The 23255-nt window shown below is 38.6% G+C and overlaps 1 protein-coding gene across 5 annotated transcripts in view; it reads left to right on the forward strand.

The window, feature by feature from the left end:
• Positions 1–21209, forward strand: part of HPS5 (HPS5 biogenesis of lysosomal organelles complex 2 subunit 2) — a 39050-nt gene extending 17841 nt beyond the window's left edge. For 4 of the 5 annotated variants that reach the window (XM_040495681.1, XM_040495683.1, XM_040495682.1 and 1 more), the window contains 16 exons: positions 87–158; positions 3600–3688; positions 5875–6053; positions 6495–6653; positions 7245–7440; positions 8115–8238; positions 9181–9330; positions 10712–10789; positions 11316–11893; positions 12678–12798; positions 13224–13379; positions 14122–14241; positions 15087–15200; positions 16588–16694; positions 19016–19286; positions 20422–21209. In XM_040495681.1, the coding sequence (XP_040351615.1) occupies positions 87–158; positions 3600–3688; positions 5875–6053; positions 6495–6653; positions 7245–7440; positions 8115–8238; positions 9181–9330; positions 10712–10789; positions 11316–11893; positions 12678–12798; positions 13224–13379; positions 14122–14241; positions 15087–15200; positions 16588–16694; positions 19016–19286; positions 20422–20482 (2575 nt within the window). In that variant the 3' untranslated portion in view covers positions 20483–21209. The remainder of the gene's footprint in view (positions 1–86; positions 159–3599; positions 3689–5874; positions 6054–6494; positions 6654–7244; positions 7441–8114; positions 8239–9180; positions 9331–10711; positions 10790–11315; positions 11894–12677; positions 12799–13223; positions 13380–14121; positions 14242–15086; positions 15201–16587; positions 16695–19015; positions 19287–20421) is intronic. The other variant, XM_040495684.1, reaches the window with a different exon arrangement.
• The last annotated feature ends 2046 nt before the right edge of the window (positions 21210–23255 follow it).

The raw sequence follows: 23255 nt of genomic DNA on the forward strand, positions 1-23255 counted from the left end.
GTTAGATGCTGCAAAACTTTTCCTACGTAGGGAACAGCATACTTTTCTGTTGTGGTTAATTCATTAACAGACTGTTTACTTCCTAGATCTGAACCTCAGTATGATCATACAGTTGGATCTTCCCAGTCTTTGTCTTTCCCCAAACTCTTGCACCTTAGGTAAGTTTCTCCTTTTGATCGTTCAAAAAAAAAAATGAGCACTTAACTTTGTCTCTTTGTTTCTTGTTCACGGGTGGGTTTTTAAACGTTGTTTTTGTACTAAGATATTTTTGGAAAATTAGGAAATGACTATGTTACATGACGTGTTCTAAGAGGAATAAAAAGATCATAGAAGTATGCTTCTTTTTTTGTTGTTTCAAATTGACCTAAACCAATTGGACAGTCTATAATTGTCAGGGAACTTCTGACAATTAGAGCTAAGAACTGTCAGTACTCTTTTCTTTTCATAACCTCCCCTGCCTGGTGGGAGGTTAAAACGAAAGCAAGTCTCAGACTGAAGTCAGCCACACAGATGTATGCTTCTAGCAAGTAGGCACAAAAATAATTGTAGAACTTGTTCTTGTAAGCTTGGTGAACTTTCAGCTTCTGTCCTTTAGGTGCTCCAACAAGTACCTTGCATGAAAGATCTGCACATTCAGCTGTATTCTAACATCAGGGTTCAGCTAGCCTTCCAGTTGGATTAGGTGCTAAAGTCCTCTATTAAGGGGCAGCACACAGTGTCACTAAAGGCTGGGTTTGCCAATTCTTACACCTTGTTCTTCAAGCATGGGGGTGCCAATGTATGATTTCTAGCCAGTCTGTATATCTTGAGCTCATTTCATCAATGGATATTATTTCCAGTATCCCTTTAAGCTAACATGTTAAGATCTCTAATGCAGATTCAGAGAATGTTATTTAGAGATTGTTTTACGGTGGTCTGTTATAGGGACTGCTGATTGGGTTCTTTCAAAGGCTAACTAACCGCTCTTAGAATGTGATTTTTTAAAAAAACGTTTGAAACGTGAACTAATTGCCCCTAACTAATGTAGGTATATGTCACACTGCCTACACTGACGTATTTCACATTAAATTATAAATTCATAAATCACATTAGTAAATTCATGATTCTCCCTGAAAATTAGGTAAAGCATATTAAAAACTCTTCCTTTATGGTACTTTTTACGATTTCTAATTACATATTCATACAGCACTTACGTTTGTCTTACTCTTAGAGGGTAAGTTCTATAAGGGCTTTGTTTCTGTTTGGTTCATTATATTATTCTTAGTGCTTGGCATAGCATCTGGCACATAGACCCTTCTGACTGTGATGTGATATGTGAGGAAGTCCTTTACTCAAGGGTGTGTTTTCTAATAGCAAGACCATGGTCTGCTTGGCTCTTCTGGTAGAGTTACTCTTTTGAGTTAAGCTATTTAAAGCTCCTGTTACAGTTTCTGCCATAGCCAACAAAGCCCTTGATGATCTGGCTGTGCCTACTCTTCAGCTTAAGCAATAATTAATGCCAGTTTGAAGCCTTTGCAGACTCTTCCAGCAGGCTTAGATTAGACACTTACTCCTGGGCACTATTGTCACCCTTTTTCATTCCTCTGTCACCACCCCTATTTCACTGTACTTTGAATATCCATCCCAGCACCAGATTGTCAACTCCTTTGCTGTGGGCACAGTGTTAGTCACATAGTAAGCTCTCAAGTAATAGCTCAATTAAAGAATTCAATGAAGATTTTTTTTTTTTTTAATCATGAGTAGGAGGGCTTTTTGTTCCTGTTTGTTTCCTTTTCCCTCCTCACCTATACACTTGTGTCCTATGGTAACCTTTACTGTTACACCCACAAATCCCACAGGGAGGCAAATTTATATGCTTAGTTTTCTTTTGGGTAAATAGTATCCCTTTTCCCTCCTTGAGTTTTTAACCAATGCTCTTAGGCTGCCTTCTAGTCCCTTTATTATCAAAGAAAGGACAAGGGGATGAGGGATGTGTAAATTACAAAGTATCAGCTTTTACCTGAACCTCTCTCCTAAGATTTCCTAAGGAATCTTTTCAAGCTGAGTATCACTTTCAGTGTCAAAATCATGATCTTATAACTCTACTCAGGGGTCCTCTGGCCTCTTGCTTTTTTCTCCTCTGGCTCCTGAAGGTAGCCTTCCAATTTTTCTTCCTTTGGATTAGCATTCTGACCATTTCTTCCATCTTTGTGTCAAAGATTATTTTCCCATAGGGACAGTGATCTGGTCTTATATTGGCAAGATGTTTAATATTTGTGTGAGGATCCAGTTCCTGTTAAATACCACTCCTAGTTTCATAGCCACATAGTACCATGTTTAGTACTCTTGGGGGTATAAAGAAAAAAAAGGTTCCTGTTTTTAAGATTATAATTTGTTGGAGAGATGTGGTATTTCTACAAAAATCTGAACAATAATAAAGAAAAAGGGTTCCAACAGTACAGTACATGACTAAGTGCCATATGAACAGGGTTGACAAGAAGTAGGATGAGTGCAGGAGGAAGAGTAGTTGCCCTCGGCTCTCTCGGAGGATTCCAGAGGGGCGTGGCGCTTCTGTGATCCTTGGGAAATGGCTAGAGTGAGAGTATTACAAGCTCGGCTGCCCTGACCAAGGGGAAGAAACAGAGTTTACCAGTGGTATATGAGAAATAGTAGCAGCCTTGAGAGGGTAAATGAGATATATAAGCAAAGGAGTATGAAAGAAATGAGCGAGGTGGAGAGTAGCAGAGGACTGGGGAAGGAGGTGGACCAACAAAGTGCAGTGTCCCGGAGTCCAGGGAGGTGAGATTCAGGAAGGAACAGTCTGTGGGGTTTGGCCCCTGCATGAAGATCAAGAAGAAAGGATAAGGAAGGGTTATTTCATTTGGCATTTAGGAAATATATGACTTTTTGAAAATGCAGTTTCGTGGGATAATCAGGATTCTAGATAATAATAGTTGGTAGATGGGTCAGTGAGGATAAATGAGAGAAAAAGTACATTCTGTGAGGTAGAGAAAAGTCCAGGTTTTGGAGACAGACTGTCCTTGGGCATATTATTTAAATTTTAAGTGTTTATTTTAAGAAAAAAGGAAAAAACACTTCTATCTTGATGGGCTGCCACAAGGTTAGATAATAGGTAGGGCCTTTGATAAAGCTCCTGGCAGATAGTGGACCAGGAGTTTTCAGCCTTTTATTGCCTGCTCACAACTACGGACATCAAAATATTACCATCCCTAAAAGTGTTTCACTAGAGCAGTGATTTGTGGTGAGGTATGTCATCTGTTTTAAATGTGCCCATTTCATACTAGTTGTGGGGAATTTGGCTGCTTTAACAAACATTAGGTAAGATACCAGCCTTTTCTTTTTCTAGAAGATTTTTAGTGTATGTATCTAAATTTTTCCCAGTTTGGCATCATATTTTTTAGGGGGCTTTTGCTACAGACATAAAAGGGGTGTCAGGACTTGATTAACTGGATCACTGTTGTGATTTTTTTTTTCTTTTTTTTTGTACAGTCTCAATTTACTTTTATAGCTGATGTGAGGGTCTGAGTTCAGGGAATTGTATCACAAACTTCTGTATCCAAGCAAACTAGAATTCTCTTAACTTCTTTTTTCTTTTGCAGTGAGCACTGTGTGCTGACGTGGACAGAAAGAGGAATTTATATTTTCATTCCTCAGAATGTTCAAGTTCTTCTTTGGAGTGAAATCAAAGGTAATTGTATTTTTCTTCCTTATGTAATTTTTAATCTCATGCTTGTGAAGGATTTAGTTATTGTAGGAGAATTCATTTGCAGTGTGAAAAGCAGAGAAAATAGAATGAGGTGACATTTCTTATAAAGGTTAACATCATAGACGTTTCCCACCATAAGGTATAATCCAAGCATCCACTTGTGAATTTGTGGTCAGTTATTTAGTTTTTCATGGGTAGTTTTAAATACAGTTTCCATTTATTCTTTAATATTAGTAACCGCTGCTAAGGATTGAATGAGTTAATCTTTTCCTTCTGTTTACCCTGAATTTTGATGCCTGTTGGAAGTCTTGCTTGAACTTCCATTTTGTGTCTTAATAGTGTGAGGTTCAAGAAGTCCTTGTGAGAGCAACAGCATTTTAGGTGGCTGAGGCAGAGAAAGTCAATCTCTATATTTTTTTAGTTTAAACCAGAAATAGAAGACATCTAGCCGTGTTAGCATTGCTACTCAGAGAGTGTATCTTATCTTTTTGGGTCATTTTCTACCTTGTAGAAATATAAAAAAGAGGAACCATTATTTACCAATCTGATCAATATTGATTTCTTGTGGATTAAGTTCACTAAGCTTGTCCCTTTAAAACGAGTTTGTTTTTTCAAAAATTGACATATACACTGTATAAGTTTAAGGCATAGAAAGTATTGATTTGATACAGTTACACAGTTAACCCCTGAACAACGTGGGAGTGAGGGGCACAGACAAGTTGAAAATCTGCATGTAGCTTTTGACTCCCCACAAACTTAACTACTAATAGCCTACTGTTCATCTGAAGCCTTACTGATAACATAGTTTACATACTTTGTATGTTACATGTATTATTTGCTGTATTCTTACAATAAAGCTAGAGAAGAAAAAATGTTAAGAAAATCATAAGAAAGAAAATAGATTTACCGTAATATATTTATTGAAAAAAATTCACATATCATTGGATCTGTGCAGTTCAAACTCATGTTGTTAAAGGGTCAACTATATATTGTGATGATTACTATCTTTTATGATGAGAACATAATATTTAGTCTCTTAGCAGCTTTGCAGTATATGATACATTAATGTTAACTATAATCACAATGCTGTGTGTGCGTTAGATCTCTAGAACTTATTTGTCTTCTAACTTTGTACCCCTTGACCAACATCCACTACCCCTCCAGCCCCTGGTTACCACCATTCTACTCTGCTTCTACTTGTTAGGCTTTTTTTAGATTCTACCTATAAGTGATATCAGAAACTAGTTTTTTAAGTCCTTTCGTGATGTTCTGCCAAGACAGGTATTTTTCTCATGAATTGTTTGTCAATTTACATGCTGTGTTAAAAATCCATTCATTGGGGCGCCTGGGTGGCTCAGTCGGTTAAGCGTCCGACTTCGGCTCAGGTCATGATCTCGCAGTTCGTGAGTTCAAGCCCCGCTTCGGGCTCTGTGCTGGTGGCTCAGAGCCTGGAGCCTGTTTCAGATTCTGTGTCTCCCTCTCTCTCTGACCCTCCCCCGTTCATGCTCTGTCTCTCTCTGTCTCAAAAATAAATAAAGGTTAAAAAAAAATTTAAAAAAAAATCCATTCATTGACACTAGATTGTAACTCTCAGAACTGTTGTAGTCTGGCCTCTAATGTAGAGTGCTCTTTTAAAGTCCCAATTCCTTTTCATAGAAAGTAGCATTTTATTTTTTTATTTATTATATTACTACTTTTCAAAATTCCAGTGTAGTTAACATACAGTTTAATATTAGTTTCAGGTGTACAGTATAGTGATTCAGTAATTCCATACATCACCCCAGTGCTCATCAGGACAAGTACACTCTTTAATCCCCATCACCTATTTCACCCATCCCCCACCCACTTCCCCTCTGGTACCCATCAGTGTGTTCTCTATAGTTGAGAGTCTGTTTCTTTGTCTTTCTCTCTTTCCTTTGCTCATTTGTTTTGTTTAGAACAGATTTTAAACATAGAATTTTAGATTAAACAGATGCGTTTGTCTCTTATTTTTTTAGAAGTGTCTAAAATATGATTTCTTCATTGAAATGCAAGTATAAGTGAGACGAAATTCAGTCGAGTCAAACTCATTGTAAAAAATGAATTTCTTAGAATAATTCAGCCCTTGCCAAAATGGAAAAGGAATATTTGCTTAAACTTCTGTGTGTTCACCCCTGTGGTTTTTGTAGATATTCAGGATGTGGCCGTCTACAAGAATGAGCTGTTCTGTTTGCACCTGAATGGGAAAGTCTCACATCTTTCTCTGTTATCTGTGGAACGCTGTGTGGAGCGCCTGCTGAGGAGAGGCCTGTGGAACCTGGCGGCTTGCACCTGCTGTCTTTTCCAAAACTCTATCATTGCCAGCAGAGTGAGTCAGAGAGCTTACATAGTCATCTCGGTTGTTAAAACCACCCTAGCCTGCAGGATTGTGTTACAAAGTTGCTTGTCTTTATTAGCAAATGAAGCCCCCATAAATCCCTACAGGAGGCATGGCATATAAATCTAGGGGTGGGTGGAGGGTAAGAAAAAGGGAATATTTCCCACTTAAAAGAAAATTAAATTTTCTCATAAACTTACTTGAATTTCAGACCTTGTTTTAAGGGGGAATGATTGTGTGTACAATAGCATTTAATTCTTAATTTCTAAGATAATTCTCATTAACTCTTTTACTACCTTGTTAAACCTTTTTAAAGCAACTTTGAGGTTTTATGGTCTCTGTTAGATCTCTTTCAGTGTATTGGCCACTGAATTTAGATTTCATTATAAATAGTAAGCTATTCTACTTGGTTTCTACTTACCCTTTCATTAGGGAAGAAAATCTTTGACTGTGGATAAGTTGGAGCATTTGAAATCTCAGCTGGACCTCACAACCTATAGTGATCTGATTTCTCAACTGGAAGAATTGATCTTAAAATTCGAACCTTTGGATTCAGCTTGCAGCAGTAGAAGAAGTTCCATTTCATCACATGTAGGTATTTTTACTTTTCAAAGGGTTTATCTGTACAGTAAGGCTTTTCTTCCTCAGGTTGTACTCCTATATCTCTTGAGATCCCAAAGCTTATCTTCTTTCCATGTGATAGATTTAGAGAGAGGGGAGAGTTGTCAAGAGGGGGCTTTCTTTCAGCCATTGGGCAGCCCTATGAAGCCTCCACTTAGGTATGTCTTGGAGCCATATTTTGTTTCGCCATTGTTTATTATATTCTGTTTTAGTACCTCGTATAGCTTCCAGCACAAGTTAAGTTGCTCCTAATCTGTGATTTCAGATGCTTCATGCTAATGTGAGTCATAGTGCACCTCAGGGTTGTCTTCGTGACTCCCCATTCTCACAGCCAGGATTCATGGAGGCAAGCTAGAGAAAGATGTTAGTGTGACGTCATCAGCATGTGAGGGTGGTCCAGCTGTCGGAAGCCTAAACCTTGCTCACCAGTTTGTTCTATTAAGCCATAATTGTTGTTATTGACTTGCTACTTACTCGTGTTGGTTTTTCTCTGTAAAAACCATTTTTGTGTTATGAAGGAAAGTTTCATTTTGATTTTTTTGGGATTCTTTTTATTTTTAGGAAAGTTTCAGCATCTTGGACTCCGGTATTTATCGTATCATTAGTAGTAGGAGAAGCAGTCAGTCAGATGAAGACTCTTGTTCTCTTCACAGCCAAACTCTCTCAGAAGATGAGAGACTCAAAGAATTCACCTCACATCAAGAAGAGGACCAACCGGATCAGAGTTGGAGCTCACACGGGAATGAAGGTGATAACGGTGCGTTTTGTTGGTTGCTGACATGAAGCAGTTATATTCTGTGACTTCTCTTTGCCAGGATTAACTTGTGCATTGAGTTTTCTCCATGGCGTTAATAATTTTTATTATGTTGACAGACTTTCCACTCAAACATGTTGATCTGTTTGTCATAGAAGAATGGGTTTAGGTTTAGTTGTGTTTTTCCCCCTCCTGTTTAGGTGAATATTGATATAGTCTGTAATTTTAATCACACATCAAAATGCTGCAAGAGTTAAGAAAGGAAGTCATTAATCAAAGGAGCAGAACAATTTTATCTTGACTAACCAAATTATTTTCCATCAGGCATGAAAAATTACTACAGTTTTGGAGGCCATTGCCTTCACTTTTCGATGTTCGAGTATTTCTGTGACTCAGCTGTTGAGAAGAGCTTAATAAAGACTCTAAACTTCCTTTTTGACTTATGGGGATTCAGGGTTAGTAGGCAAATGAAGGTACCTGCCTCAGTGTTTTATATGTGGACCATCCCATGCATCTTGTAAACCTGTGTTCTGCTCATTTGTATCTGGCTCAGTTGTGGTTTTGGTATTGAATCTTTCATTTCCTTTGGTTTATTCATTTCAGAATTTTTTTAAAGATTAAAAAAAACTCCAGTGTGATTAAATTTTGTTTCTTTTTCCCCTGATTACATTCATCAGACAGTGTTTCTCATGTTCCCGTGACGTTTGAGACAGATAAGAATGAAACATTCCTTCCCTTCAGCATTCCATTACCATTTCGTTCTCCTTCTCCTCTTGTGTCTCTTCAGGCGGTCAAGGAAAGGTAAACTAATTAGTCCTGTCCCTTAATCCTGTTTCTGGTTTCATTTCAGTTGTCACATTAGGTACTTTTGTGCTGAGGATGGAAAGACATTTTGAATAAGAAAAAACAAGTCTTTAGATTATTTCTCATATAACCTGTTATTTCCATCTTCCACAGTTTGGCTTCCCTCTTTGGGTAGTTGGGTATTTGGGTTGCTACAAATGTGTCTTCCATCCCAGACAGAGTAAAATTTTGAAAAATCTGTTTTTTCCTCATCCCTGATAGTAACAGTTTCCATAGATCATTAGTCATTTTTTTTTTTTATCCTTTCAATTTGCACTCAGAATTGGAGACTCTTTGGAAGTCTTTCCAACTACTCCATGGGGCTAGAATTGGCATTCCAGTTTGAGAGCAAAGACTTGTATAGCTACTTAACCACTTATCTGAGTCTTACTGGATACTGTTTTTTTTTTTTTTGTTTTTTTTTTAATTCCAGTAGAGTTAACATACAGTGTTGTATTACTTTCAGGTGTACAGTATAATGATTCACTTACCAGATACGGTTTTGCTTGTAAAGGAGGTTATATTGTGACTAGTTAGCCACTGAATTTCATGAAGAAATTCTGTTAATTTGCTGGGCAGTATGGGGCAGGTGGTTACATGGCCTCCTTTGCCTAAGTTATAGAAACATTGCAGACATAGCTGGAGTTAAAGACTTTGTCTTTGGCACTGAATCAAGGCAGTTTAGTAAATGAAGTGAATTTTTATTGTATGTTTTATGTGGGCCTTATATGAAATATGTAGCTGATTAAAGAAGTTGCTATAAATATAGTCTTTCTTTTTATTAAGTCCAAGTTGCTTTTCTAGGACTAATGGGAACAGAGAGAACTCAGGTACTGAATTTTTTGTTCTTGGGAGTAATGAGGTGTTTTTCATATTAGTCTTTTGGTATTTGACTTCCAGTGTCTCTAGCTTTGTACGTAAAACTACTGAGAAGATTGGCACCCTTCATACAGGCCCTGATTTGAAAATAAGACCAGAACCCAGGGGTGATGAGCAGTTATGTGAAGAGGATATGAGTCCAGTCACTTGCCCAAAAGAAGAAGACACTGAGTAAGCTCTTACATATAAATCTGGGTAAATTCTAGAGGACTGAACTGTCATTTTGAAGAAAGCCATAGACTGTGTGCTATTAGAGAAGGCACACATCTGACCCTGTTCGTTGTACATTGTGTAGCTCCTAAAAAATATGAACACCATAAAGTAAATTTTGGAAAGTGACACCTACCCATAGCAAGTCTATTGAGAGAGAGTTTTAATTTAGCACCTCTTTCATCTGTCCTCTGCACAACATCCCTGCCCTCCAAATCCCTTCAAACTTCTGGGATGTTAGAGAAGACTATTAGATTAAGAGTAGGATTACCAAAGATCTAGGCCTTGTCCTTGCTGTGCTTCTGACTAGCGTGTGGCCTTGGGTAAGTCACTAATGCTCTCTGGCCTGTAGGATGAGAGCATTGGCATTGATGTCATGTCAGCATGATATGCTGGTGGCGTAGTCCTTATGTAGTGGGGTTGTAGCAGAGCCCTTGGTCTGGCACAGTGTGAAATGTCTTGTCCATCTGGTCTCTGCCTTAACTCACAGTTCGTAGGATCTGAGCATTAGAAGCACACCAGCTCAGTACTCACCCAGGAATTGAGAGACCCACAGGCCCAATTGTAGGTAGACAGTCAGATAATATAGGATAATTTCCTGCATGCTTACATTTACAGGACAAAAAGTACAGGTATTGTTGTGGCATTTAAGGCAGTCCTCACTCTGACCTTAGCCCACCTTTCCAGCCTCATTTCCAACTGCATGCTTCTAAGTGTTCTCTATTCTGGTCCTGTCAGAGCATTGGGTGGGTACACTTCACTACCTTTGTTCATGCTGTTTCTTTCACCTGTGCTATTCCCCCCCCATTCTTTTTATTTTTAAGTTTATTTATTTATTTATTTTGAGAGAGAGAGAGAGAGGGTGCACATGTGAGGGGGGAGGGGTGGGGGAGAGAGGGAGAGAGAGAATCCCAAGCACGCTTTGGGCTTGAACTCATGAACCATGAGGCCATGACCTGAGCTGAAATCCAGAGTCGTTTACTTAACCCACTTAACCACCCAGGTGCCCATCTCCCCTTTCTTCCTAATACACATACCACCTCCTTGGGAACACTTCCCTTGATTGCCTTATCAGAAAAATTACTCCTTTTTCCGTGCTTTACGAACACAATGTTTGTGCCGCTCTTTAGCGTTCATTTTATTCTCATTTATGTTATGGTTAGTTGTTTGCATGCCTTTCTTTCTCTCTTGAGTTTACTCATCTTGAAGCCGTGGATCATTTTTTATATTCATCTGTTTGTGTCATGTAACATTCAGTACAGTACGTGTCACTTAGTAAGCACTTAGAAATATTTGTTTAAGGAAGCTCTGATCCCCTCTAACTCTTTTCACACTTCTCTAGGGAGAAAAAAGAAGTAATTAGTCAACCTCCAGAAGAGGACAAGTTCCAAGACCTCAAAGTAGCAACAGCAGAAGCAATGTGAGTATTTATGAACAAGAGAGGTTTTTTTTTTTCAATGTTTGTTTATTTTAGAGAGAGAGAGAGAGAGAAAGCCAGCGAGCGTGAGTGGGGAGGGGCAGAAAGAGAGGGAGACAGAATCCGAAGCAGGCTCCAGTATCCGAACTGTCAGCACAGAGCCTGGCATGATGCTTGAACCCACAAACCATGAGATCATGACCTGAGCCGAAGTTGGATGTTTAACCGACTGAGCCACCCAGGCGCCCTGAATGGGAGAGTTTTATAGTGAATGGGAATGACTTCAAGGTCATCAGGAGTGGTCCTGAGACCATGTGGGCAAAGGTAGTCTCATTTGTAATTGAAATTCAACAATTAGTATTAAAGTTACTCTCGTATTGTCATCTTGCTGAGATAATTGTTAAAAGAGTTGAAAAGTAACATTTATTCCAGATAAGTATGTTATATCCAGTAGGTTTGCTTAGCATGAAATAATTTGTTTAAAAAAAACACATGAAACATAAATTTCATACTTGTCTGTCTTGTGTAGGACCAAGCTACAGGACCCACTGGTTTTGTTTGAACCCAAGTCTCTGAGAATGGTTTTACAGGAGTGGCTTTCGCAGTTAGAAAAAACATTTGCCATGAAGGACTTTTCAGACATTTCAGATACTGGTAACTCATCCATGGCATCAAACCAGGATGTGCTATTGTTTGATGAGTCAAAAAAGGGAGTATTAGATGAAGATAATGAAAAAGAAAAAACAGACTCTTTAGGCAATGAAGAAACTGTTGATCAAAGAACATGTGAATCTACAAGTAGTCTGAGGGAGCCCTTGGATGACCTTTTCCAAGTGTGTTCTCCATGCAGCATAGCTAACAGTCTTCAGAAGGATCTGGCTGAGTTGGCAACGTTGTGTTTGGAATTGAATGTATTGAATTCTGAGACCAAAAGCACAAGTGGACATGTGGACCACACTTTGCAACAGTACTCTCCTGAAATTCTGGCTTGTCAGTTCATAAAGAAGTACTTTTTTGTCCTGGACTTGAAAAGAGCAAAGGAGAGTATCAAGCTTAGTTACGCTAAAAGTCCTTGTGTTTGGGATACTTTTATTGAAGGATTGAAAGGTAATAATCAGATTGCCTTATCAAATAGAAATCAGTATAGAGTACAATAGCATCTTAGCATTTTTGCATTAAAAAAAAAGATTTAAGTACAAGATTATTTCCATTTTGGTCAACCTCCATTCTGTTTCCCACTCAATTTAATTTTTATGGTTTAATTTGCAACTGTATTATAAGAAATTCATTTTATTTCTCTTAAAGTCATACTCAGAAAACATATATATAGCAAAATTGGAGAAGTTGGGATTCAAATGAAATGTGTTACAAATGCAGTCATATAAAAACAAGAAAATCGTTTATGTAACTTACTAATGTAGAGATAATATAGGCCATATTTTGAGTACTTCCTGTGTGTCACATACTGTGCTAAACACTTTAAGGAGGTTTCATTTCCTATCTTAGAATTATTTTCAGAGTGGAGGGTGTTACTCCATTTAACGGGTGAAGAGAGTGAGGCACAGAGAGATTTTAATAATTGAGTAGTCTAAACTGTTGGAATAAATGTGTCACAATAACTCAGATGTAGAAGTTTATTTCTTGCTCATATAATATCCAGGACACATTCCAACTCATTGGGAAACTCGCTGCCATGTGGTAATCTAGGTTGATTTTAAGGTCCTTAAAAGTAGAGATTGTGTCCTGTCCTTTTTTTGTTTGTCCTCCAGTGCTTAACCATTGTGCCATGCACCCAGTAGGTCCATAACTAATGACTGTTGAATGAATGTGTTCATGAACTGAGTATTTACAGCTACAAGATGAAAGGAAAAGGGTGTGCTTTATCTTTCAGAAATGGCAAGTTCCAGTCCTGCGTATATGGAGATAAAGGAAGGAGACCTACCAACAAGATTAAAGTTAGTGAATGACTCAGTCCCCTTTGACAGTCCTTTGTTGATTGCTTATGCCGCCAGGTAAGTTGTCCTCTGCCATTTATATGAACTAAAGTCATGGTGTTTTGTTTTGGTTTTGGTCTTAATCTCTAAAGTTTTACTCAGTTGTATGGTGGGCAGCTTCTTGTCATTTTTTTTTTCTTTTTGAAAAAATTGTTTTTTCTTTTTGAGAGACAGAGAGAGCACGCAAGCAGGGGAGGGGCAGAGAGTGAGGGAGACACAGAATCTGAAGCAGGGTCCAGGCTCTCAGTTGTCAGCACAGAACCTGACTCGGGTCTGGAACTCACCATGAGATCATGACCTGATCCAAAGTTGGAAGCTTAACCACCTGAGCCACCCAGGCACCCCGATTGTCATTTTTATTTCTAATAAATGCTTAGATAATGTAACCAAGTTACATCATCTCATTGAAGTTGGAGATTAACTGGTTTTGTTTTTAAATGCAGATTGTATGAAACATTTGGAGAATCTGCTCTTCGGTCCTTAATCAGATTTTACCCATCTATTTTGCCTTCGGATGTCATGCAACTTTGTCATCATCATCCTGCTCAGTTTTTGGCCTATTTAGACAGTCTGGTGAAATCAAGGCCTGAAGATCAACGGTGAGAAGGCGAGAATATTTGCAGACTCTCTTTTCTTTTGATAAGGCATTGTTTCCCTTGTATAAGCTGTTGTTATGTTCTTACTGCCACCTGCCACACAATTGACACACCTGTTATGGAAAGGATGATTTTGGCAGTCATGTACCGTTCTTTCACAGTCCACAACACATACCATAAATGTGCACATAGCTAGTGTACTTCTCTTCACTCTGTCTCAGGGATTCTCAGTGAATCAGTGATGATCAATGTAAAATTAAACCCCTGCTTCACGTCCTACACTAAGGCAAATGAGCTTCCTTGTTGTCTCTGCTGGTGAGTGGATTTATTGCCACCTCTTTGTTGATAATATCCCAGCTTTTTGTGGATCTCAGTCCCAGATCTCATCTCTTTTTTAGACTGAGGTCTCATTTCCTATTTCCACATGGCCCTTGGTTTCAACACCTGCCCCTCCCCCGCCCCCCCGCCCTTTCTTCATCTCATTGATTTACATTTGCCCTACTGGCTTTCATTTCTCTTTTTGTTTTAGGCCTTTTGGTATTTTCCTTACTATCTTGAGCTCAACTGTTCATTTAAGAGGCTATTAGATTTTCACCAGCATTTCTAGACATTTTGTAGCGGAGGGTTTTCAAGTCATTTCATCTACTATTTTGGTCCCCTAATAACATTTTCTTCACATTCCTACATTTTATGTTTCCTTTCTCAGCATGAAGATTGGTGATTTTTCTCCCCAACTTTCTTTTAGGCCATCTTTCCTTGAGTCCCTTCTACAACCAGAATCTTTAAGATTGGATTGGCTGCTTTTAGCAGTGACCCACGATGCTCCCCCAAGCACAAGCACTATGGATGATGAAGGAAACCCCAGGTATAAAAGTTCTCCTTCCAGCTCCGATGTTCTCCTAGAATGGAACTGCTTTATTCATTCATAGCATTCTGGGCTTACTTCAAGAATAGCTATGGAAGAGACTGACCCAAGTCAAAGTAGTAAGGAAACTGAGTGTACTTCTTAGTGGTTCTGAACATTTTTTGAGTTACAGATTTCCAATGATTCCTCTCAGAAAAATGCACATCCCTGCACAATTTTGTACATGATTGCAGATAATTAAGCTCTTTCATGTATCCACATTAAGAGTCCTTGATGGTTAAACCTGTATTAGAGGGAGGAAATTGTATGTTTTCTTCCTGGAAATTTCTAGACATAGCTTGATTTGGGACTAAAAAAAATAATCCATAAGAAATACATACTGATACATGTAATGTATTAGAAATGTCTCTTGTGTTTACCTCTAAGAGAAGCTTTTTAAAAGCCCCCCCCACCCCACCATATGCCTATCATATATGCCTAGACAAAAGGTCTAGAAGGAGATACAGTGGCTGTCTATGAGTGAGAATTATAGGCTTCTTTCTTTTGCTTTTTATTACCTAAAATGTCTAATTTAAAAAAATAAACAGGTATTTGTTATAGGAAAAATAGCTATTTTTAATTTTTCAAAAGCCAAGTAAAAATGTTTGAAAGGTATAATAATAATTGATATAATGATATAATGGATATTATAATATAAAAATATAATAACAATGGGAAAAATAAGTGACAATATGTTAATTATGTGACAAATATAATTAAACTCTATACTTCTCTATTAGATGGTGCATAAGCATTTTGTAAAAAGTGTTTCTTGTCTAATTCACTGAGAGTTGTTCATTTCACAGGCCCCATTCACACTTGCTTTCCTGGGGTTACAATCAGCTGCTGCTCCATCTCATTAAACTCCCTGCAGATTTTACAACCAAAGAGAAAATGGCTGACATCTGTAGGTCTCATGGGTAAGTGAGAATTGTTTTAGAAGCTAAAGATTAGCTTCTTAGTTCATAACTTTATAGTGAAGGACCTGAACTGATATGCTTTATCATTTGGGAATTCTCTTTACTACAGAGAAGTGACTTTTATTTTAAGTGATAGTAAAGTAGACGCCTTTTTCTTTTAAAATTTTATACATATTTTTCTTTTGTGTAGAAGACATTGGCCTTTGCTAATTCCTCTCTCCCCCTGGTCCTTGGTAGCTAACTCCAGTTCTCAGGCACTTGGATGGTATTTAATTAAGCACCAGACTATGTGCTAAAAGTTACAGTTGATACAGGGTTCCTGAGAAGGGAGAGATTAGAATGTGCTCAATAGAATTGTTGGTGAAGGACTTAGGGAGGAGGGAGGAGACTTTGGAGGTAAAGCCCTGAAGGCTGGACAGGATTTGTATTGATAAAGGAGCCCAAGAGGAGGGTGGGTCAGGTGAGAGAAACAGCAAGAACAAGGGCATGAGAAACTGACCATTGCTTTTTATCCATACCGCATATTAGTTAGTTATTGCCTGGCAGTGTTATCTTATGGCTCTACCTGGATTATAATCTTTTGGAGATAGGGACCAATGTCTTTCTTTTTCTTTGTAATTCCTAATTCATACAGTGATAGGTACTTGATACATATTTGTTTATTGATAATAAGGGATGAAACTAGCCAGGTGTGGTAGGTGATGAGATCATGTAGGACCTTGAAAGCTCCTCAGAAGAATTTATTGGTACAGAAATGACATGATAAAAATGGAGCTTTCTGAAAAATCATCTCTGGTGTTGGAGGTAGGAGGGCCAGCTAGGAAGCTGTCATAGTAATTCAGGTATGACTGAATTGGTGATGAGTATGGCAGCAGAAGGAGCACATCCAAGGGACATTCTGAGGGAAAATACAGTGGAACTTATAAACCATGAGTATAGCAAATAAAAGAGGGGGAAGAGTCAAGGAGAACTTACATAGTTTGCATATTTGGGGAAGAAATCTGAAAGTTTATAAAGTATATATAAGCTTACACATCTCATAACTAGTGCTTGGCCTCAAATATCAGTATTTGTCTCTAGCTTTTATTCTTTTTTTCGTACACACTCTAGATCGAGGCTGTCTAATAGAATTGTCTATTAGATAATAGGAATATTATCTAGTTATTTCTAATTATTTCTATTATCTATTAGATAATAGAATAATGCTATCACATTGTCCAATATGGTAGCCATTAGCCACTTGAAAACTTGAAATATAGATTAGTCCACTGAAGAACTGGCTTTTTATTTAATTTAAATTTAAGGCTAATGTCTACTTTATTGGACAGCACAGCTCCAGATAAATTCACTGTTTTTATTCCTTTCTTCAATTTTTGTTTCTTTAAAGTTTCTGGCCTGGGTATCTTACTCTTTGTTTGGAGCTGGAGAGAAGAAGAGAGGCCTTCACCAACATTGTGTGTCTAAACGATATGAGCCTGATGGAAGGGGACAATGGTATGTAGGTCCCAGTTGGTTACTTTTGGTTGTAGTATATTAGAAGCCACTGCAGAATTTTCAAAAAGGATACTTGGTTGAACATTTCAGTGATCCTGTATGTAATCCTGGTTAGCTGTCAAATTTGTGGAGGTTTGTTTTGTTTTGCTTTGTTATTTATTTATTTACTTACTTATTTTTTATTTATTTAATTTATTAAGAGAGAGAGCATGAGCTGGGGAGGGCAGAGAAAGAGAGAGAATCCCAAGCAGGCTCTGCACTCTCAGTGCAGAGCGCATCTCAGGGCTTGATCTCATGAACCATGAGACTGTGACCTGAGCCAAAATGAAGAGTTGGACGCCTAACCAACTGAGCCACCCAGGTGCCCATTGTTTTGTTTTGGTTTTTATCAGTACCACTTAGTATGTTATAAAATCATAATTAGAATAAACTATAGGCATTTTTTTCTATTAACAAGTGCCTACTATGTGTTAGTCACTACACTAGACACTTTTCCATCTGCTGTTTAAATAACAAACCTTTGGGATATTTACTGTTATTTCTGTTTTACAGAAGTTATAATTGAGGTCTGGGGGAAGGACAGTTAGTTTCCCCAAAGCCATACAACTGGTGGAACAGGTGTTCAGACCCACGTCTCACTGACTGTCTTTAAAGTTTGTGCTCAGAATCTTTTCTCTGCACCGTTGCCTTTTACACAGCCAACAGTTCAGTATCATTAAAATGAACTTAAAGTGGAGTGGCAGCCAGCTTTCCCAAGTATTTAAATGCTTAAAAATTGTTTTTAAATTTTTATCAATCCAATGCAGATAAAATGACAGAAGGCCAGGGCTTTGACACACTGATATCTGAGGTCTGAGAGTCCATCTTGGTCTGTTTTCTCATGTTGCTTTATTCCTCTCAGTGCAAAGATGCCAACTGCATGACATCAGGGTCCTTCATTCAGCAGTGTGACCTATAGCCTTTTGCAGCTCTATTGGTGTGGGAGAGGGAAAGTTAGAACAGAGCAAAAAAGCCAGTTCACTGGCAAGTGTTAGTTAGCTTCAGATGTCCCAACTATTGCAAAAATAATTATCATGTTTGTTTCAGAAATGAAGAGGAGGGGGGCGCCTGGGTGGCTCAGTTGGTTGGGCGTCCGACTTCGGCTGAGGTCATGATCTCGTGGTTCATGAGTTCAAGCCCCGCATTGGGCTCTGTGCTGACAGCTCAGAGCCTGGAGCCTGCTTCAGATTCTGTGTCTCCCTCTCTCTGCTCCTCCCCACTCACGCTCGCTTGCTCTCTCTCTCTCTCTCTTTCAAAAATAAATAAAGCTTAAAAAAATTTTTTTTTAAAAAGAAACAAAGAGGAGGACCAGGTGATTCTGCAGGACTAAAACTATAAACATACATATCCTTCTGGAAAATAACAGAATAGTTAAGATGACATAGTTAACAGATAATAGTTAAGATAATATCTTAACATAATAGTTAATATTAACAGAATAGTTAAGATATACGTGGTTTACATTATTAAAGTCATGATACAATGTTGGTTATTGATAAAAACTGAAAATTCAAGAAGCATAAACAAAATAAATCCCACTTAAAATCCTTTCTTAAAAACAAAAGTTGGATGACGTGGCTCCCTTGAAACCTGCTACATGGAAATCAGAATAAAATCCAGGCCTTTGTGCACTGTAGGCCATTCTTTGAATTCCTTGAATTCCAGTTCTGTTCTGTGTCAAGTTGCCTTCCATGTTTCCTTTGTCAGAAATGCAGGCTCCTTCACCCTCCATTCCCGCCACCCTGCGACCTCACGCTTGTCCATATGTGAGGCACAGGCATGTGCATCTCTGAGCTTGCCCGGTCTTTCAGCTATTTGCCCATCTATCCCGTCCTCACAGAGCCCTCCTCAGATTCCCCCTAAACATGCCATTCTCTCTGATGGTTCCCTGACCTTTTCCTTTAATGCACTTAGCCCAGTTTATAAGTATAGATTTAGGTCTGTGTTTACCTCCTTTACTAGACTGAGCTCCAGAAGAGTGTAGGGGTCATCATGTCTGGTTGGTCTCATACTGCACATCTTGTGCCTAGCCTAGCCTAGACTGTACCCAAGGAGTCCTAAGTGAGCGAAATGAAGAATTTTGAAGCTAATGTTGTGACCTCTCCTTATCATGAATTACTTATTCAACAAATGTTCAGAAAACAATTTTGTGTTAGGATGATACTATGTTCTTATGTTTTGGTTTTAAATGTTTTCACAATGGTTCTGACTGTCTCCTATATGTAGGCAGAGCATTAAGAGCCATTAGAGCCAAAATTGTGTGTTTCTGTGTGTTTGTGTAGGTTGGATCCCAGAGACTGTGGAGGAATGGAAGCTTCTCCTACATCTTGTACAGAACGAGAGTACAAAGCCAGCCCCCCAGAAGTCACAGAATGGGAACTTCAGTGATGGGCCTTCCCCCATCAATGTGGAAAATGTGGCACTTCTGTTAGCTAAGGCCATGGGCCCAGATCAGGCCTGGTCATTGCTACAGGAATGTGGTTTGACCCTTGAGCTGTCACAGAGGTTTACTAGAACCTGCGATATCCTAAGGATTGCGGAGAAAAGACAGAGGTAATAACCTGTCATGCCCTAGTCATGCCGTCTCCACAGGTGCTTGGGGAATGTGGAAGCTCAGAGATTTTCAGAAGGGGGTGGGGCTGTAGAGATCATTCAGTCCCAGCCCCTCACTAACAGATGAGGGGACTGAGACGCCTCTGCTGATTAAGGTGATTGAGGGAAGAGGCTAAAAGTAATTATTGTGTCTCATACTTGTGACCAAGACACTGTAAGTTCATGTGAATACCCAAATCTGGTGTGTACTCAGTTCTTGAAGACAGTTATTAGTACCAAATATCAAGTTGTCTCGGGGCTTTTTTTGCTTTTGTTTTAATTTTGGTAAAATACAGATAAAATAAAATTCACCATCTTAACCATTTTTAAGTTTGGTTCAGTAGTGTTAATTATGTTCATATCATCTTGAAAACCTTAAACTTTACCCACTAAACAACAACTCCTCGTGACCCCCTCCATGCAGCTTCTTGTAACCACCAATCTATTTTCTGTCTCTATAATTTTGACTACAGTAGTCTCTTTGAGACCCTGCTTTCAATTCTTTTGGGTGTATACCCAGAAGTGGAATTGCTAGATCATATGGGATTCTAGTTTTAATTTTTTTTAGGAACTGCCATACTGTTCTCCATAGGGGCTACACCATTTAACATTCCCACCAATGATGCACAAGGGCTCCATTTTCTCCATATTTTCACCAACAGTAGTTACGTTATTACTATTATTTTTTGATAGTAACCATCCTAATGGGCATGAGGTGAGAAGTATTTTGGTTTTTATTTGCATTTTCTTAGTGATCAATGATGTTGAACATCTTTTCATATGCTTGTTGGCTGTTGTATATCATCTTTGGAGACATTTCTATTCAAGTCTTTTTGCCTGTTTTTAAATCACGTTTTTTTTTGTTATTGTATGAATTTTTTATATATTCTGGATATTAACCCTTTATCAGATATATGATTTGTGATATTTTCCCCTATTGGATAGGATGCCTTTTCACTGTGTTGATTGTGTCTTTTGATGCACAGAATCCGTCAACTTTTTGAATCCTTTAATTCTTGGTGTGTTCAAAAAAATTTTTTTTGTAAATAGAACAATGAAAACTAAATGTGCTTGTTTCTTTTCTTTGGGATTTCAGAGCCTTGATACAAAGCATGCTTGAAAAATGTGATCGGTTTCTCTGGTCTCAGCAGGCCTAGTGGAAGAAGATTCATCACAATGTCATAATATTTTGAGAAAAACTGAGTCATGCTCCTGAGCCTCCTGAACACATTTGCTGTGGAAGGAAAGGTACCGCCTCAAAACCCTGCCACCTTCCTGGGAATACTTTTGTCAGTGTCCATAACTTCTGTATCTGTGGCTCTGTGAACTCAGTGTTTGTCAACCAGGGTTGAATTTTGAAAGGAATCAGTCCTTGTTTGCTGAATCGAAGTGTCCTGGAGTCAGAATGTGAAAGTTCACGGCTGAATTACAGTATTATTTTCCCCTTGCTAGTGAATCGGGGGAATTATTTTCCTATTGTGACTCTTCATGTAGGAACAGAAGTTTCTCATCCTGCTTATAATGAAGACAGATAAAGTCATTGGCAGGAGTTGAATTTTTTTTATATCTTACCTGGGATAGTTGAGAAATTTATTGACATAAGACTGGGCATAACGGAATTAACACATAAAATACATGAAACACTGAAGATTCAGATTAGATATTTACATGAAATGGCCCCATATTTAAATTGAGCTAATTTAAAATATATTTTTCTCCAATATTTGACATTTTCTAATCTGAACATATATACAAATGACTAATTTATTACCAGAAACGTTTTATCTCTAATCTTTCCTAAACAGTGGTCCAAAGGAATCATGCACCTTTAAAAATTATTTTTTTTAAAGCCATAATAAAGGAAAGCTTAAGTACTAACAAAGACTGCAGCGAGCACTTGTGTCATTGAAGCCATGCACTAGAATGCCTCCATCAAGCTCCTGTATGTTTGCATAGCATATTACATTAATGATACATGTAAAATCTGGTTAAGTTTTTATTTGAATAGAATACGGACATGAGGTTTATTGTGAGCAATTTGCAGGAAGGTGTTGGAGTAAGCTCAACGTGGAGTAAGAAAAGTGTTGGATACTTTGAATGATTCGCTCCTTTTTTTCATTCAGAACACAGCCAAAGAACTATAGACAGAAATTGCTGTCATGCTTCCATATGATATTCAGATATCATGTAACCAGATGGGTTGAAGACATTATCAGAGAAAGGAGGCTTCACAAAGTTTCTTAGAGTTTTGGGAAGCTTGGAAAACCTAACAATTGTGGTCTACAGTGGGGGTGGGGGTGGAGTGTGTGTGTGTGTGTGTGTGTGTGTGTGTGTGTGTGTGTGTGTGTTGTTTCCCCTTACCAAACAATTTCCTGACACCAGTTGGGTGTCCTACAATGCAACCCAATTCTGACACTATTGACCCAAAGGCAGCATCAGATCCCACAGGTAAAGGGCTCAGTCCCAAAAAACTCTCCTCCACTTAGACACTAATTCCAAGTCCAGGTTGTTAACTATACTTCTGACCAAGAAGAAACATTTTATTTACTAGATTGCCAACTTCTTATAAAAGGATGTAATTTAGGAACAGCCAGATAGAAGACACATGTAGGGCAGGGTACGGGGAAAAGCATAAGGAGCTTCCATGTCTGCTCTAAGCGCCACCTTCTCCAAATCTTTATGTGTTCCCAATCTAGAAGCTCTCTGAATCAAGTTCTCTGCGGTTTTTTTATACCTTCATTACAGGGGCGTGATGAATTAAATCATTTGTCGTTAGCTATTGAACTCAATGTCCAGTCCCTTTCCCTTCCTGAGGTCAGGGGTGAGGCTTGGGGGATGAGACTGAAAGTACAAGACACCTCTATGGCACTCATCACTTGGGAAATTCTAAGGGCTTTAGGAGCTCTGTGCCAGAAAAGGGAGGAAGACCAAATATATATTTCTTACTATAAGTCACAATATCATACCTTCCCACTAGCGTTAGCTGGATTTTGGCTGTATTGGATTATGTTGAATGTGAGTCTATACTAAGGTAAAGAGCAAGAACCCTCCCTTCACTGTCTCTCAGCTTTTGTCATTACGTAATGACATACTGTCCACAAGAGAACAGAAGAAATCTCAGGAGACAGCCTGAACTGGCACAGTTGTGCAGTCATTTCCTAACAGATTATTCTAGGGCATATTACAGCAATCCTCATTTGCCAAAAGGGTACAGAGAAATTTATAGCACTAAAAAACATAATCGCATCATCTGAATTTATCTTCCAAAGTAAACCAAGCAACAACAACAAAAGTCCCCTTGAGTTAAACATTTAAATTTCATCAGTCTAGTTGGCTATTAGGCAGTGTTTTCAAATACAGCTTGTATCTTTGACTTCCCTGAAGATGGCTGGACAGTGATTCATGGTTGCCTCAGTTTTAACAGGGCCACAGATTCGCATAGTGGCTGGGAGCTTGGGTTCTGAGGCACACTGTCTAGCTTTGAATGTTGCTGTGTGTCTTTCTAAGTTACCTTGGGAGAGTTACTTTGTTTTTCTGAGTTTCAGTTTTCTCATCTATATTATGGGGACAGTAGTAGCAGTCACTCAGGATAGTTTGAGAATTATCTGAGGTCATAAATGTGAAGCACAGAACACAGTGCCTGGTGCATAGGTTAGAGCCAGCTGTTAGTGACACATGAGACTGGAGTGCAGGGCAGTAGTGCTTGTGACAGTGCACGGGTAATAAATATTAGCTGTCATTTGAAAGGTATGGAATATCCTTTTACTGCTTTTACCCTGTAGTGATCAGACCCATGTAAACTGGTTTGTATGAATCTGAGAGAGTGAGAAGACCAAAATTGAAGTTAGTAATTTCCTTGTATGTGTTAAATCTGTCCCCGTTCTGCCCAAGGCTCAAAACCTTGTAGTCATCCTTGCCTCTCCCGCTCCT

The sequence above is a fragment of the Herpailurus yagouaroundi genome, unplaced genomic scaffold (assembly GCF_014898765.1).
Source record: "Herpailurus yagouaroundi ecotype Mexico unplaced genomic scaffold, PumYag 187, whole genome shotgun sequence".
NCBI classification, from domain to species: domain Eukaryota; kingdom Metazoa; phylum Chordata; class Mammalia; order Carnivora; family Felidae; genus Herpailurus; species Herpailurus yagouaroundi.